Source organism: Camelus ferus, chromosome 7, assembly GCF_009834535.1.
Source record: "Camelus ferus isolate YT-003-E chromosome 7, BCGSAC_Cfer_1.0, whole genome shotgun sequence".
NCBI classification, from domain to species: Eukaryota; Metazoa; Chordata; class Mammalia; order Artiodactyla; family Camelidae; genus Camelus; species Camelus ferus.
Window position 1 is genome coordinate 46,463,695 of NC_045702.1, and position 15,828 is coordinate 46,479,522.

The 15,828-nt window shown below is 42.1% G+C and overlaps 2 protein-coding genes across 2 annotated transcripts in view; both read left to right on the forward strand.

Annotated features, from left to right (window-relative positions):
* The first annotated feature begins 5,455 nt into the window (after nucleotides 1-5,455).
* LOC116664747 (pancreatic progenitor cell differentiation and proliferation factor-like) lies at nucleotides 5,456-7,416 on the forward strand. Its single transcript, XM_032482952.1, has 3 exons — nucleotides 5,456-5,527; nucleotides 6,840-7,020; nucleotides 7,058-7,416. Exons 1-3 carry the CDS (start codon nucleotides 5,456-5,458, stop codon nucleotides 7,270-7,272), a joined length of 468 nt encoding a protein of 155 aa, XP_032338843.1. The 3' UTR covers nucleotides 7,273-7,416.
* Nucleotides 7,417-12,649: 5,233 nt separating this feature from the next.
* The window catches only part of FAM126A (family with sequence similarity 126 member A), a 65,957-nt gene continuing 62,778 nt past the window's right edge, over nucleotides 12,650-15,828 (forward strand). Inside the window, 1 exon segment of the mRNA XM_006179203.2 lies at nucleotides 12,650-12,854. The gene's annotated coding sequence lies outside the window, so the exon portion shown is untranslated.

Genomic DNA, 15,828 nt, shown 5'->3' on the forward strand with positions numbered 1-15,828 from the left:
TAATGAACCACTATTGGTTGCTGGCAGCCATCTTATTGTCATGAGGAGAGAACCTGCCTCAATAAACAGCCAGTGCTGCGGTCAGCAGAGCAGGGAGGGATAGGGCCTGAGCCTTTGATGACATCATCGAGCCACTGAATCACCCAAGCTAGAGTCTTGATCTTCCTCTGTTCCTCCTGGTGTGTGAGGTAATGCAAATACCCTTGTTTAAGCAACTTCAAATCAGAGCTTCTGTTAATTTTGCCATGCTTAAGTACTCAATGTCAGATTAATTACTAAAAATCAATAAAATGAAAATAAATATATTTGAAATGAGTAACATTTTTATTTAATTCAAGCTTTTCCTGTTTCAAATAACTGACAACTTTGTCTTTCATTAATGAGATAATACATATATAAACACAAATCTATTTCTATGCTTTAAATTGCAGAAAGTGCTCAATAAAAGGACGACCCTATTCTTAATGCTTTCATGATATATTGTGGGCAGGAAAGACAATTCTCTTTCAAAAGATTTGATGTGATTAGTTAATAGTTGTCAGTGTGAAACAAACTCTGGTACATTACTAAGTTAGGAAACGCTTGAGATTCTTACACAAGATAAATTCCTTCCAAGGAAGCTGGGCCACACAATCTTAACAATCAGTTTGTTAGAGCTCCATTCTGTCTATAAGTCAAGGTAGGAGCAGAAGTAAAATAAATTACTTCACATCCTTCATGTTTTATGTTGTTATTGTAAATAATTGCAATTATAATAAGGATATTAAAATAAAGGAGCAAACCTCTCAAATAGCAAATTAGCTCTTCTATCTGGCATCACAGATACCATTCATTGTTTGTGACTGTAAGCAAATAATATTTTTGTCTATGATTCTGATACATTTCCATGTAAGAATTCTCTGTGTGAAAGGTCATTTTATTGTAGCATACTCATGCAGTTCTCCCTCAGAAAATGTATGTTACCTGATGACAGAGCCCATCTAAGTCTTTAAGTTATTTTGAAGGAGGGGCAATAACAAGTTTTGAGTTTTTCTGTGTTCTCTAAACCAAAGATCAAGGTGAATAGTAATAATAGCATTTGTTGCTACTTATTCTGTGTCAGTCATTGTGCTAAGTGCTTTACAGGGACTTGCTCATTTCATTCAAACATTAATTCATTCAACAAACACTTGCGGAACGCTTAACACTTGCCCATCTGGTACTATGTAGACCATTTCAGCTAGAATGTTTATCGAGGTGGAAAAGAGCAGCAGGCTAATTTTGGATCCTAGGGCAAGAGCCACATCACCCAGGAAGTAAGAAAAAGATGGAGAGGATACAAATCGTGTTTTTCTCTTTTTATTCCCTGAGGTTCTGCTCCCATATGATGGACTGTGTTTTTCAAAGTTTGTTCCTTGATATTTCCACAAGAGAATGATAATAGGTGTTATTTAAAAAGTTCTCTAAGAATTTTGAGGGGAAATATGGGGATTCCACCATTAAACAGAGTTCTTTACCACAGGAGTTCTCAGTACCTTTAGTTTGCTCTGGGACTCTCTAAGGAGTTGCCACATTTTGTATTATTTCCCAAACTTATTTGATCATAAAAAATGTAAATTTCAATAAATAAATGAAACTTGGCACAGCTCTTCTGAAAAACTGCCAATTCCTGACTAAAACTAAAATGTATAAAAATGAATGTCCTGGATCGTATTTATCCTGGATGCAAAGTGAAGGGGAAAACTTGGAAACTGCCTGTTTAATCTGGTCACGTCTCAAAGTCAAGTCCAATAATTCTTGTTGGAGGAGGCGTGGAGAGGGAGGCGATGGTCTTTGTAACTTGGATCATGTAATTTGGCATTTATGTTAGCCAAATAACCATTTCCAAACCTGAATTTCTTTTGTGTGATGTGTGGACCTGCCCATTGTTTTGAGTTGCTGCACTGATGCAGTTCCATTGAAAAATAATAGTGTAAGTAATGAAAAAGGAAACCTCTTAACTCCAAATACCTTTCCCTCCTCCAAATAAAAACATCCATCAGACCTTATCATTCTCTAGAAATGAGAAAAAGTAATAGCTAGCATCAAGTGGGGAGAGGGGGACTTAGGGAGCTTTCATAATTCAAGAGAAAATTTTTGTATGAGCCAGGATCCTGGTAGGAAACTGAATTCTCCACTCAAAATAGTTCAATGAAAGAGGTTTTAATAAAGGGACTATTTACAGAGATGAGGGAAAGGTTAAGGGAACCAGCAAAGATGTTAAGGTACTCAGGGACTAGCGACAGTGGGAAGCTATTACAATTACAAGATCTAAGGGGGCAAAGAGAGCAAAGATATTACCAGGAGGAGGCACCACCCCACAGAAGCTGTACTTGTGGACGCAGGACACCAAAGCAGGAAGGAAGCAGGAAAGAAATATGTCTCTTTCATTCAGCCCTCTGTTCTCCTGCAGGTATTTCCCACTGGCCAAACCAGACAGAACCAGAGAGCAAAAGAACCCAGGAGATGCAGTGTGAGTGGGATGAGCCTCTCCAGAACCAGAGCACACAAGGCTTTGGTGGGGAGAAATTGAGAATAATCAGGCCTCTTTTGCCACACTCTTACTTCTGGGTAAAAATGTTGAGTAAAACCCCAGTATGTCACTTAAGGGAACAGTTTACTTTCAGTTCAGAGTTCAATCCCCTCATTTTACAGATGAGAAAACTGAGATCCACAGAGCTTGTTCAAAGTCACACAAGACCCACGTGGGATGTCAACTCAATCCTGACTTCTAGTTCCACAGTGCATTTTTTCCATGCTGCCACTCTGAACCTATTAGTCCTTCTGGGTCGACTTGTCATCTTACTTTTCCCTCATAATTCAGTTTCTCAGTTCTGTGTTTCCTGGAGAAGGAAAATGAGAGATGACAATTTCATCTCCAGGCAGACAAACACTACAAACACGAGGTGGTTCATCTGAATAAGGTGCAAATTGCATACAAACGAAAAAGCCGAACTACATCCCTTTGGGCAAGATGGATGGATAAGAAAAACTGGCTCACCAGGAGAAGTCAACTTGATCCTTCCAAATACATAACAGGTATGTCCCCAGGAGATCTGAATGGGTAATTAAGGTGGCCAGAATGCTAGGGTCTATTAACAGGTTCATTGCAGGGAATGCAGGCCGCTTTAGGTTTCAATACTTTAGGGCCAGCCTTGGGGAAAATTGGGAAATGGTTGACCTTTGTCTTAAGTTGCCTCATGTTCACTCCTTCTTCCAAAGTTCCTTACTCCTCTTCACTCTCAGTCACCAAGAGCTAGTTCCCCACTTAGCCAGGAGCTGGTCATCCTCCCTCCTTGAACATAGCCCAGCATTTCAGGCTGTCTTGGCCCTCTGCTCAGTCCAGGTCTATTGTCCTTTAGGGTTTCCCTTTCACTGAGGTTTCAGCAGGAGATCTGCTAAACAAAGTTGTGTCTCACTGTTCAAGGTTGTGACTTAGTGTGTTAATGCATTACCCTTCCCAAATACTCCCCCCACGTTCTCATTCCTGGCCAATGCATGTTGACAGCATCTCATTCTGATAAACAGCACCTACGGTGGACTATTCATACACTCCAGCCAACCTGTGACAAAGGCAGCAGGGGAAAGGTCATCTAGCACTACCTCTTGGTTGAGATGCAGAGGAAGATAATTCGCAGCCTCTTTGCCTAGAACAGAAGAGAGCTTCTCAGCAGCCCCTGTTGCCATCTCTGGAAAGAAATGTTTAAAAAAATAAACTTTTCTTTGGCCTTCAAAGAACATCATGTTCCCAGAGGTTCATCCATGTTTTCAGAGAACCTGTCCTATGAGTCATTCAAAGAAAGATCTTTCTGGGAGATTTTTATTTCATAATACCATCAAACACCTGTCAAAGTTCACTTTTCCCTCGGGGCTGATCGGTTAAATTATTTAGTTGTAGAAACTTATCAATTATTTTCAAGCTGTAAAGTTTGGAAACCCAGCTGGTTTTCACTTTTTATACTCAACCCCTTTCCCACCCTGCTGCCTCTGCCTCTGCCAGCACATTCTTCTCCTAGTAGCTTTCTCTTCACAATGTCAGTGACAATTTGTTGGAGCTAAACCAGTAGGTCTGACCAGAAATCATCTAGTCCAGAAAAATCTCTCACCACCATCTTCAGGTATGTAATCAGAGGCAACTAACACATGTAGTCTCAGATTTACAGTAGGGACTTAAATGATTGTTGATTTTTGACTAGTAGACAAATAGGTCCTGGGTATCTTATGTACAGTATAATAAATATATACAATACTGTATTATAATCATCCAATTTTCTAAGAATCTAGATCTTAATTATTCTAACCACAAAAAAGAAAATTATACGATATGATAGAAGTGCTGGCTATAGCTCTGATGGTAATATATTATAATATATAAATGTATCAAATCAACATGTTGTGTGCCTTAAATTTACAATGTAATATGTCAAATATATCTCAGTTAAAAAAATTGTTAATTCTGAATCAAAATGTGGTTGAGCAGTGATTTACAATGAAACAGACATGCAAAGATCCTTTAAAATTGCAGAGCATGGAAAGGTCGGCATTAATCATCTGAGAAATGCAAAATTAAACCACAGTGAGATACCATTACATATCCACCAGAATAGCTAGAATTTCAAAGACTAGTAGCACAAATATTGATAAGGATATGGAGCAACTGGAACTCTCATATTCTACTAATGGGTGTGTAAATGATTTAACTACTTTAGAAAATGATTTAACGGTATCATATAAAGGAGAGCATATGCTGGCCCTACACCCAGAAATTCCACTCCTGGTTGTCCTGTATATCCACTCCGGTATGTCCACAAAGGTGAACATACGTGTGCAGTAAGAACCATCAAACAAGTTATCTTTAGGAAAGAGGGAGTGAGTGGTGATTGGCAGCAAGCCCAAGGAACTTCTGGATTGTTGTCAATTTTTTTTTCTTGACCTGGATCAGTGGTTGCAGCATTCACCTGTGACAATACAGTGAGTCAATCATATTTTTGTTTTCTGTTTTTTTTCTATATGTATGTTATAGCTCAGTTAAAACAAAAGTACAATTGCAGAGCCAGCAGGACTGGTCCAAGTCAATATAGCCTGCCCCTCCTTGACTCTTTTAGCATATCTTATTTCCTTCAACAGTCCCCCTGATTCTTCTCAGCTCCCAACAGCATCTTTCTGCTCATGGTCTCCAGAGGGAGAGAGCACTTTAGATACTGTCCCAGGCTCACATATCTACATCCCTTCCATCTGTCTTCCTCATTATCTTTCCTAAAGCCCGGCTCTTTCTTAGGGACATGATCAATTAATCTTTGCTAATTTTTTGATGATCTATGTGACTTCTTCTCTTCCTGGTGTAAATCAAATTTGAAAAAAATCTTCGAGAGTGACTTTAAGGATTAGTACCATGTTCAGCCCATAGAGGTAGAGTTTTTTTGGGGGTGGGGGGATGATGCCATTTAAAGGATACAGGGTAGCTCGGCCTGGACACATGTCCCATGCCTGTGCTGAGGAGTTGCCTCAGGTAAGCAGAGAAGTCTACAGAAAGTGTTCCTTAGTTATGCTGACATAATGGGTATCCAAGAGAGACTAGCTAAAAAAAAAAAAAAAAAAGGATGACTAGCTTGATGGAGGACTGGGTCACTTCAACATGTTGGTGGAGGAGATGAGTGTTGGGCTTGTTCTTACTGAACATTGTTGATGATGTTGAATTTGCTCACTGGAACTTTTTTTTTTTTTGGCATAAATATCAGGGTGTGATGATGATGACTAAGTAGATGGGAAGGAACAAAATTAAAAAATAAAAGTATTAATCATACACTGGACTCTCATAACCCGAGAGTTACAGACCAGAGTGAATGGGCTGGCAAAACTCTTTGGGGTGTGCTTCCTGCCTTTCTTTTTCATTCCTCTCCTTGCAGCTGGGCCTTGAGTTCCCAGACTCATCTACTCTTCAACCAGTACTCATGCCTGTTGAAATGCTTTGGGGGCACCACAGGGCAAGGGCAACCAAGGAAGTGTATGGCCCGACTGCTGTCTCTTCTGTCTAGGTGAGAGGTTAACAGATGGGAAATAATTTGGGAAATATTCAAGGTGCTACACAACTAAGTGTTACATTGAATACAGCTGAAATACTTTGTCTCTGATGAATGCAGTGAGTGGTCAGAAAGGGTGAGAAATCATATTTTCACTTGGCCTACGGATGTGGGGATAGGGGTACAAACTTGAAAAAGATTCATAAACCAAACCAAGACAGAAGGAAAAGTGTGGTCCTTTTAGGTTCTCCTTTAATCTGAAGTTTCTCTGTGGGCCGAAAACTTTACTACTGTAAGGGACCCAAAGATGACACAACACAGTTCCACTTCCTCTGGGGGGGGGCTCACTGTTTATCATAGTTACCTATATTTTTTTTCTGTGTTTTCTGTTTTCTGGGACACCATTTGGAAGAGAAAATCTATATTTGTTTGTGCTTTTCTACTAAATACTCACTAGCAAGATCTTTTGCTTGTCAGAGATAAGAGCTTCTCTGCAGGATTTATGAGAACATAAATAATACATTGGTTAAAAGTAAAAGGAAGAATGTTAACCGAGGTTCACTTGGACAGAATTAACAATAAGTGATGGACAGTCCACTGTCTCTAAATCGTAAAAAAATAACGTACACCTTTTTTTTTGGTTGTAAAACTAACACCTGTTTACTGTAGAACATTTGGTAAATTAAAAACATATGTGGGTCCCACGCGTCTGGGTTGTGGAGCGGTCGCTCGCGGTTTACTCTGCAAATGGGCTCGGGGGCCTAGCGCCCGCGTCCCTGTCACCAGTGATCTTGCGCCAAGGCCCGTGACGGATCGCCGCCGAGGTTCCCACCAGCCCACAGGCAAGAGCACGGCAGCCACCACTCCAGCGGCTCGCTCGTGGCCACCCACGACCACTCCCGGCGCCGCCTGGGTTCCACTTCCAGTAACAGCTCCTGCGGAAGTGCGGAGTACCCTGGGGAAGCCATCCTCCACCAGCCTGGTCCCCCCAGAACCAACGTGGGACACTGGTGGGCTAGCCTCTTTTTCAGGAAATCCACTCTCCCATTCATGGCCGCAGTGTTGGAGTCCCCAGAGCACTGGGAATCCCCTCAGCCCTCCACTGGCACGATCACCTGCGACCTGGCTCGGGAAGCCGTGGGGAAGCAGCAGCCTGGCAAAACCAACGCCAGGCTGCCGTCCTGTGTGGCCACCACTAGCTGCCAGGCTTCCTTCCAAGGCGCTAGGCTCATAAGAGCCCCCTACTCACCTTCCTTTCCCTTTCCCTTCCCTCCCCGGGACTAAGCAGGCTACAGCCAGCGGAAGCAGTTGGATTCTTCAATATGAAAATAGCAAAACACCAAAATACCAAAAAGGAAGTTGAGAGAAACCCACTCTTTACTGCCTTAGCCACAAGAAAGCCTTCCTGATACCGCATAACCCTGTGCCTTGCACCAAGTAGAAAATAAACTCCAAGCAGCCATCCAAAACAACAGAAACAAAACAAAACAAAAACTGTGAAGAAAACAAAATTCACTCATAATTTCTCCATGCTTACCTGTTGCTGATAGTCAACCCCCGAGAAATAAACTGTTGCAAAATTGTGACCATGTCATATATGCAGTTTTGTATCCACCTTTTTCATCTTTTTCCTGTCATAAAATATTTTGCAAAACATGATTTATAAAACCTGCAAAACAAGACTCTCCCAACAATAATTCTTCTAGAAAACATTGGTTAGTAAAATGTCTTAGAAGATAAATGTGGATATTTTTCATTTCCAATCACTTGAGGGTAGCAGTTAGTCATTAGGCTTTTCACCCCTATCCATATGGCTTTTTCATAAATATGAACAAGATTGGCTCCACTATTAAAAGATAAGAGAAAGAAGATTGTTTTCTCCTTAAAATATCTATTATAGAAATATTCAAATTATGAATCCTTTTAAGATGTAGAAAATGTTTTCTTCCTTCTAGAATGTAAGCTGGTAACGAACCTTGAAGGATAAAGTTCCCTTTGCAAAATGCAATTGATCCAGCTTCTTTCACTCGCTGGGGCTCATGGGGGTTCTGGAAGCCTACTTATTGGTTTATATAGGAGTGAAAGATACAATTTACTTGCAGTGTCCCAGGGGATGCAGGTGGGACTCTTACAGGACTCTGGAAACAGCTGCGGTTGGGCCGCACAGATGGGAACAGCTGTGATTCAGTGTAGCTGTAGGAAATGGGTTATCTTCTTATCCCTCTACAGCAGGACTTTATTGATTCCTATCTTTATTGCAGTGACTCATCCTACTGTCTCCATTTCTATTGCTCCTTTGTTACCAATTACTTCATCATCTACCTTTTAGGTTTTTTTCTTTCTTTTGTTTTTCCTTTAATGGAGGTACTGGGGATTGAACACAGGACCTCCTGTATGCTAAGCATGTGCTCTATCACTGAGCTATTTCCTCTACTTTTTATGTCTCTTCTCTACCTAATGGCTTCAGTTTACTCATAACTTGCCCCTCTTAGGGCTTCTCCGGGCTTCTTTCTACTGCCTGACTTTTGAGCTACTGCTCCCACCACCTGATTGGTTTTCCCTTCCCATTTCCACTTCAGATTCTTGAAAGAGAATGGGTACAGGCAGTCATCTCTATTTCTGTTTAGGTGGAGTGTTCACATCGGGTCACCTGTGGACCTGCCTGCCCTTGGGTTATATGGTTCTAAGAAGGGGTTGTGTGGCTCTGCTAGGGGCACTGGCTGGCGTGGCTCTCTTAGAAGAGGACTCTAGTACAGCAAGACAGAACGACCTCTTAGGTAAATTCTTCTTTTGATTTTTTAAAATGTGTTTTAACATACTTGCCACTAAAGTAACATATTTTCCATGTTTTTTTGTGAGATAAAATTCTTCTGACTCTTTCATGTAAAGTACTCCTGGTATATAGAAAGAAAGAGTAGGTTGGTGGTTGCAGAGGCTTGGAGGTTGGGGAAAATGCAGAGATGTTGGTCAAATGGTACAGATTTCCTGTTATAAGATGAATAAGTTCTGGAGATGTAATGCACAGTGTGGTGACTTCAGTTAACAATACTGTAGTGCAGACTTGAAAGTTGCTAAGAGAGTAGATCCTAGATGTTCTCACCATAAAAAAAAAAAAGAAAGAAAAAGAAAAGAAAAGAAAAAAAGAAAGAAAAAGAAAAAAAGGCTTAACTATGTGAAGTGATGAATGTGTTAACTAATCTTATTGTGGCAATCATTTCACAATCTATATGTATATAAAATCATCATGTTACACACCTTAAATTTACACATTATGTGTCAATTATATCTCAATAAAGCTGGAGAAAAAGTCTTGTTATCTAGCTGTTTTCCCACTAACTTTAATAGAAATATATTTGAGTGAAATTTTTCTTAGTTTCTGAAATTTATTATCATAGGGAAAATATTGTGCTTTATAATGTTCAAATGACATTATACTTATTTGCAAAAAAGATAAATGCATTTTAATAGTTAATGTAAAATTGTGCCTACAGATACCAGAGACTAGCAAAGATGGTTAAGGTCTAGAATATGCTGACTTTCATAAAGTTGGTTAAAAGTGTCTCCCTTTTGAAACAGAATGTTCTCAGGCATTTTCCTGGTGCTTTGCTGCTAAAACATAAATGGTTATGTGTAACTGTTAACTGCAGACTGTTATTGTTGGAAATTATTTTTACATGTACAAATTGTGTTGCAAAGGAGAGTGGACTGCAAACATCCATTTATTTTGGTCTTTCTCTGACTTAGAGGGAAGACAACTTAAATTGCCTTCTATACCATCTTACCACTGCAAAACAGGAAGTAAAGTCAGGCGATAAACTGCTTCCTGTCTTTTTGAAGAAAGGAAACAAAATTTCCTCCTATGAGCCTTTAGTCTCTCTCCTCTCAATCCATCCTATGCACAGTCTTGATTTAGAATTAGTAAAATGTTATGTCATTCCCCTGTTTTCAACCCTGGGTGTATGTTATAATCACTTGGGAAGCTTTAAAAATAAAGACAGAATCTGAGCGTTTGAGTTGGCTTTTATCTACCTCCAGCCCAGCTTGCCAGGCTCTGGCCAGCTCAAAAAGCTTCCCATGTCTTTAATACTTTGCCTGTACTTCCCCTCTTCTGTTTCTTTTCCAGGCATTCCAAGAGTTTCCTTCTCACAGTTTTTTTTTTTTTTTTCCTTCCTGATTTAAAGTTCTGCCCATTTTTCAAGACCTAGCTCAGTTTTTACCTCCCCTGTGAAGCCTTCCCTGACTACCCTTGACTGGAGATTGCTCCCTCTTCTGAACTCACAGAGCAGTTATTGCCTAGAAATTAATCTGAACAGTGAATCTCTCATGTACTGCTTTGTGTGATTTCTTCTACTGTGTTAAATGATTCATCTTTGCTCGACTGTTCACCTGTTTGTTATTCAGCTACCTATACTGTGAGCTTCTGGCGTTCCTTTGTGTCCTTGACAAGGCGAGTGCCTTGCGTAGCGCAGGAAGTCCATAAGTATTCACCCCTGTCTTCCATCCCCAGTTCACAGGTGTGGTTTGGGGACTTCAGCTCTGCTGGAGTCTTGCCCTGGTCCTAGTGGGCCTTCCTGCCAACAGACTCTCTGGCTCTGTAAATCAGGCCAGCACATCAGTGGCCCACATGGCTAATGGCCAGTAAAGCTGATTGTGTGTGTGTGTGTACTCCTCTGCTCACCCTTGCTCTCTCCCTGTTTTATGATTCAGCTGACCCTTTGGCTTCCTTTCCTTCTCTGACCCCTCACTCTCCTACTCCCTGTTCTGTCAGGAATCGATGGCAGAATTCAGTTTCTCGGGTTTTGACTGCTTGTGTTCTCTAAGATGTTAGAGCACAGCATCCTCTCTGTATCTTCCTGTCCCTTTTCCTTCAGGTAAACACTTCGTCTGGACAGGCTCTGGCCCAGCTAACCTAAATTATGCTGCCAATTTTCCACCAGTACCCTGGTCTGATCTGTCAAGCCAGATTCCCCTCAAAGATAACAGGCACTCTCTGCAGTGTCTTTAGGATTTTCACGCTTTAGAAGAAAACTGATTGTCTTGTCCACCTGGTTAAAAGCTTCCATTGGTCACTTATTGCCTGTAGAATAATGTCTAAACGTAAGCTGTCCAATATGGGAGTTATTAAAATTCAAATAAAAAATTGAGTTCCTTAGCTTTGCCATATTTAAAGGGCTGGATAGTCACATGTGCTAATAGCTATCATATTGGACAACACAAATATAGAACATTTTCATCATTGCAGAAAACTCTGGCAGATAGTGTTCATCTAAATATCTGAGTGTAGTTCATACTCAGATATTTAGATACTGAGTATCAACACTACACTATTCATATGGCCTTTTATAGCTTCATCTCAACCTTTTGCTGTAGTGTAATATTTGACTGCTACTTACCTTTCAGCCCCACCCACTTTCTCAGTGTTCCCCAGCCACCCGGTGCTCTTTCACAACACCATGCCTTTGAACATGCTGTTCCCACTTTCTGAAATGCCCTTTAAGTTTCTTTTCTGGCAAACTCCTAATTAGCTTTTAAGGTCCAGCTCCAACATCACCTTCCTTGTGAAGTTCCCTGACATTCCTAAACACAATAGTTTCTTCTGTGTTCCCCTGGCGCATTGAACCTAGCTCGGTTGCCCTTGTCACCGTATTTTGTTATGAATATGTCTATACTCTTGGAAGGGGGAATCTTGATTGTTCTATAGATCTGCCCTAATAATTGCCTGAAATTGTTTGCTTGATGCCCTTTCAATATCAAGTAATATATTTTCTTATTTTTGTGCTTATTTGAGAAGATGTGTTTGAAAAGATCTGGGTTCTCCATTTTTCTTGTAAAACTAGAATGATTTCCTGTCTTCCAGGTTGAAGTTCCATTTTTTCTGTTAATTAATTCTGATTGGACTAGAGAGAGATGTGGTAGGAAGAGTTGATAAGGTCAAAAACAGAGGGACTTTATGTAGGAAATGGTTCAGATGTGTTCAGTTTCCAGTCAATACATAAAATATTTAGTATGTATTTGGGAGAGGAGTAGGGAAGTAAGATGAAAGAAATAAAAGCAGTTCATGGAAAGGAATAGTGGAATTGTGTCTGATTTTTTTCCAGGCTAAGACCAAAAGCAATGATATAAGGTGAGAAGAGTTTTTATTACCATTTTGCAAAAACATACTTTTTTTTTTTCTTTTGGGATTTGGTAAGATTTTGAGAAATTCTTGTTACTTGAATTATTGGGAGGTAAATCCTCCTAACTAAGAAATTAAAATATCAATTAGTTTCTCTTCTGTGATTATGGTTAACTCACTCCTAAAGGCTTATTTTCTTGGCCTTAAGTCCTAATGACTCAGTCCAAGAGGCCTTCTCTGATCACTATCGCCTAACTGCTGCCGCAATCTGACAATCATCTCCCCTTGGATGCCCCGACCACGCCTATTACCCAGACCACGCCCACTAAATCGCCCTCCCGCCCACCTCATGGCTCCGCCCCAGGCCTAGGAGAAGCGGATTCTCATTGGTGAAGAAGTTGTTCTGGTCCCGCCCCAGGGAACGGCGATAGGCCGAGCTGGTGTGGGGCGGTGGTGGTTGGCTGCCTGGGGACAGGTCCCTCGTGGTGCCTGTCAGAGTAGCTGGCGGCAGTGGCGGCGCTCGGGGCTGGGTTGTCAGTCAGTGAGCGGAGGGGGAAGATGGCTCGCCGGGACCCGTTCTGCTAGGAAGAAGGGGGGCAGGTGGTGCTGCTGACTCGGGAGAAAGCAGAGCAGCTGCTGTCGCTGTCTCTGCGAGCCAGACAAGTCGAGGTTCTGGAGGTGGACCTTGGGGAGCCGCTCTGGTGAGTCCGGCCGAACGAACCACGCCGGGCCCCCAGGGCGGCCGGCGACCGATAACTTTTTTGTCAGGGAGGAGTCGGGCTGAGGCGGCGGCGGGGCGGGGACCGGGACTTTGTCCACGGGACGGCGGCTTCGTTGAGGGTAACCGCTCCCGCGCGAGGCGCTGCGGGTGGGCGAGAGACAGTGCTTGGCGCCGGGGGCGTCCGGGGGTCTGTGAGGCGGGACCTGGCGGTGGGCTGCGGCCGCCGGCTGCTCGCCCCGAAGTTGGGCGCAGCTCGCCTGCTGCCTGGGCGGCGGCAGCTTTGTGAGCGTGGACTCGCGTTTTTTCTTTCCCTGGCGAGGAGCCGTCCAACCTCCGGGCTTGACCCGGGTGCAGCCGCCTCGGCCAGGCCGGCGGCCCCTCGGTGGGGTCGGCATGGGTGGGACCTGCAGCCCCCGCCCTGCTCCGGCTGATGCTCCGGCCAGACCTCTTCCACCCCTCCCACCCCTCTTACCCCTCCTACCCCTCCTACCCCTCCTTCCCTTTCCAGCGAGGCTACCGCTGTCTGTCCAGTCTAATGGCCAAAATGGTCACTGTCGCCCCCCTCGTCTTTGAAAACAGGGTTCGCCTCGGTCTTTGGTCCCCCTCAGGACGGAAAGCTTCAGAAAGCAGCCACGATTCCTTCCTTGGCTATTTACACTGTAATCTCCGCAGCCCTTGCCCTCTTCTTATTATGAGTTATTCTTCTCCTGAGGCTGACTCTAACACAGTCGAGAATCGTGGGGGCTTTGTCTGAAAATTGTTGCGTTGAAAGACCCGAAGTTTCCAGGCTTTGGCAAAACTGGGTATCCGCCCTTCGATGTGCACATGTGTGAGTTGTACCCTCAGAGTTTAGACATTCCTGAAAAATTTTAATTTGCCCTAAGTGGTTTGGAACTGCACAGAATCGGTTCTCTGTTAAATACGCTATCACACGCCCGGCAGCCGCTCCGCTCTTCAGGTAGGGGGAGTTTGCTCCGCCGGCCGTTACTCCTCGTCTCAGATCCCGAACTACCAGCAGTAGGGCCAGGCTGTCCTTTGCAAATTATTTGTCCTTTGGGTCACACAGCAGTTTTTGGAGCAGGTATGCCACCTCTTTGGTTCGTGTAACACTTTAGAGTGAAATTTTCAGCTTTTAAAATCTTATCTGCGTGGAGACACAGATACTGGTGTAACCTTGAGCCAATGTGGTAGTCCTGGGAGGCTTGTTTTCTATAAGAACATTCTCCTAACCTCCATAAATCACCAGTCCCACTTCCCCACCCCCTCCCCCCCAATTTCTAAGCATGTTTCCCTCAGGTTAAAACACTTTAAGGTTTACAAAATTAATACTAGTCCAAAGCACCATATTTTTGAAGTGCAGGTAAAGGCAAGAAAGAAAAAAATTCTTTAGGATCTGCCTGGCCAATAATAGCTTCAAAGTCTAGTTCCAATAATTCATTTCAACAAAGTGACCAGGAAGAAAACCATCGCCTATTTTAAAAAATAAATACGGGATTTGGTGTATTTTATCCTTTTATTATTTACTATAGTTATTACCATAGGGGGATTATAATCTCTCTAATGCTGTTATCAGCATTAACAGTATCTGTATACGGACATTCAGATGAAGCATTGGCTAGGTCAATGTGTTATCCCTGCTTGCTTCCTTTGTTGTATTCCTATTTTATGAAATCTGCTCTTGGTTGCATTTTTAGAGTGGTGGTGTTTTGACAGAGTTTAAATATATCTTGTAGTCAACTGTTTTACTCAGGATCCTGTTGCCTGATATTTATTTTATAAAGAATATTAAGAAATCTTTTAAAAATGTTAATATCAAGACCATTTTGGGGATATCAAATTTACATGTTGTAAATAATTGATATTATGTCAAACATTAATTTGCACTTCCCCAGGCTAAGTAGGTATTAGGGATACAAAAATGAATGTTTTAGCTCTTGTCATCAAGGAATTTACTGTGTAATATACAAGACAGTTCAACAGAGTAGCAATTATAATACCCTGTGATAAGTGTGAATAGAGGTTTGCCTCGTGTAGTGAGGGAGCAGAGTAGGAGATGGCTAGCTTGGGTATATGTAGAGTCAGGAGCATTCGGTAGAGTTTTGAAGTATGATGTAATTTTGCTAAGTATAGGAGGTAAGTGAATAACTTTCCAAGAGGAGAATGTAATAAGTGAGAAAGCAAGGAGATAAGAGAAACCCTGGCAGTTTAGACAAGTCATTGTCAGTGACAAGTCCAAAGTCAGTAACACTGACAGGACTTGAATGCAGGGTTTAAATAGGAAAATGGTGGAAGATGAGAACTGTGAGGGTGGTAGAGGGCCAGACCAGGCCACTGTACCCTTAGCTAAGGGGATTGTATTGAAAATGTTGAGTTAGAAACCATCCAGTGAATTTGTGTTTTAGACCCTCTGTCAGGGTGAGGTAGAATCTGATAGATCCTGTCACCTCTGGAAAGAAAGGAGGAGGAGTCAAGACTCGTAGGATTTGACTTGGTTCCATTGATTGGCAGTGAGGAACACATAGATAGAAGGAAAATGATAAATTCTATTTTGGATTTTTTGAATTTGAGGAAGCTGTGGAGCATTCAGGTGAAGATTTAGGTAGATGTTTGGATCTAGGATGTGGAGCTTGTAAGTGAAATCTGGAATAGAGGGAAGATTGGGGGTTGAATTGAAGATGCTGTATTGACTTGGGTATGTTGAAATGACTCAAACTGGGAAAGCCTTTAGCATAATAAAAGCAGCAGTCAGAAAATAGACAGCTAAAAAAGCAGATAGGTAGAATAGTGTGAAGGAGAAAAAAAGAGTAGGAGATGGAAAGGTAGGAAGAACTTCAAGAGGGATGCCAAGGGTAAAGAAATTTTCAAATAGAGGGGGAATGGGTCAACAATTTTGAATGCATTAAAGAGATGTCAAGTAAGGAGAGGACTTCAGGGATTAGTGAATTTGTCAGGAG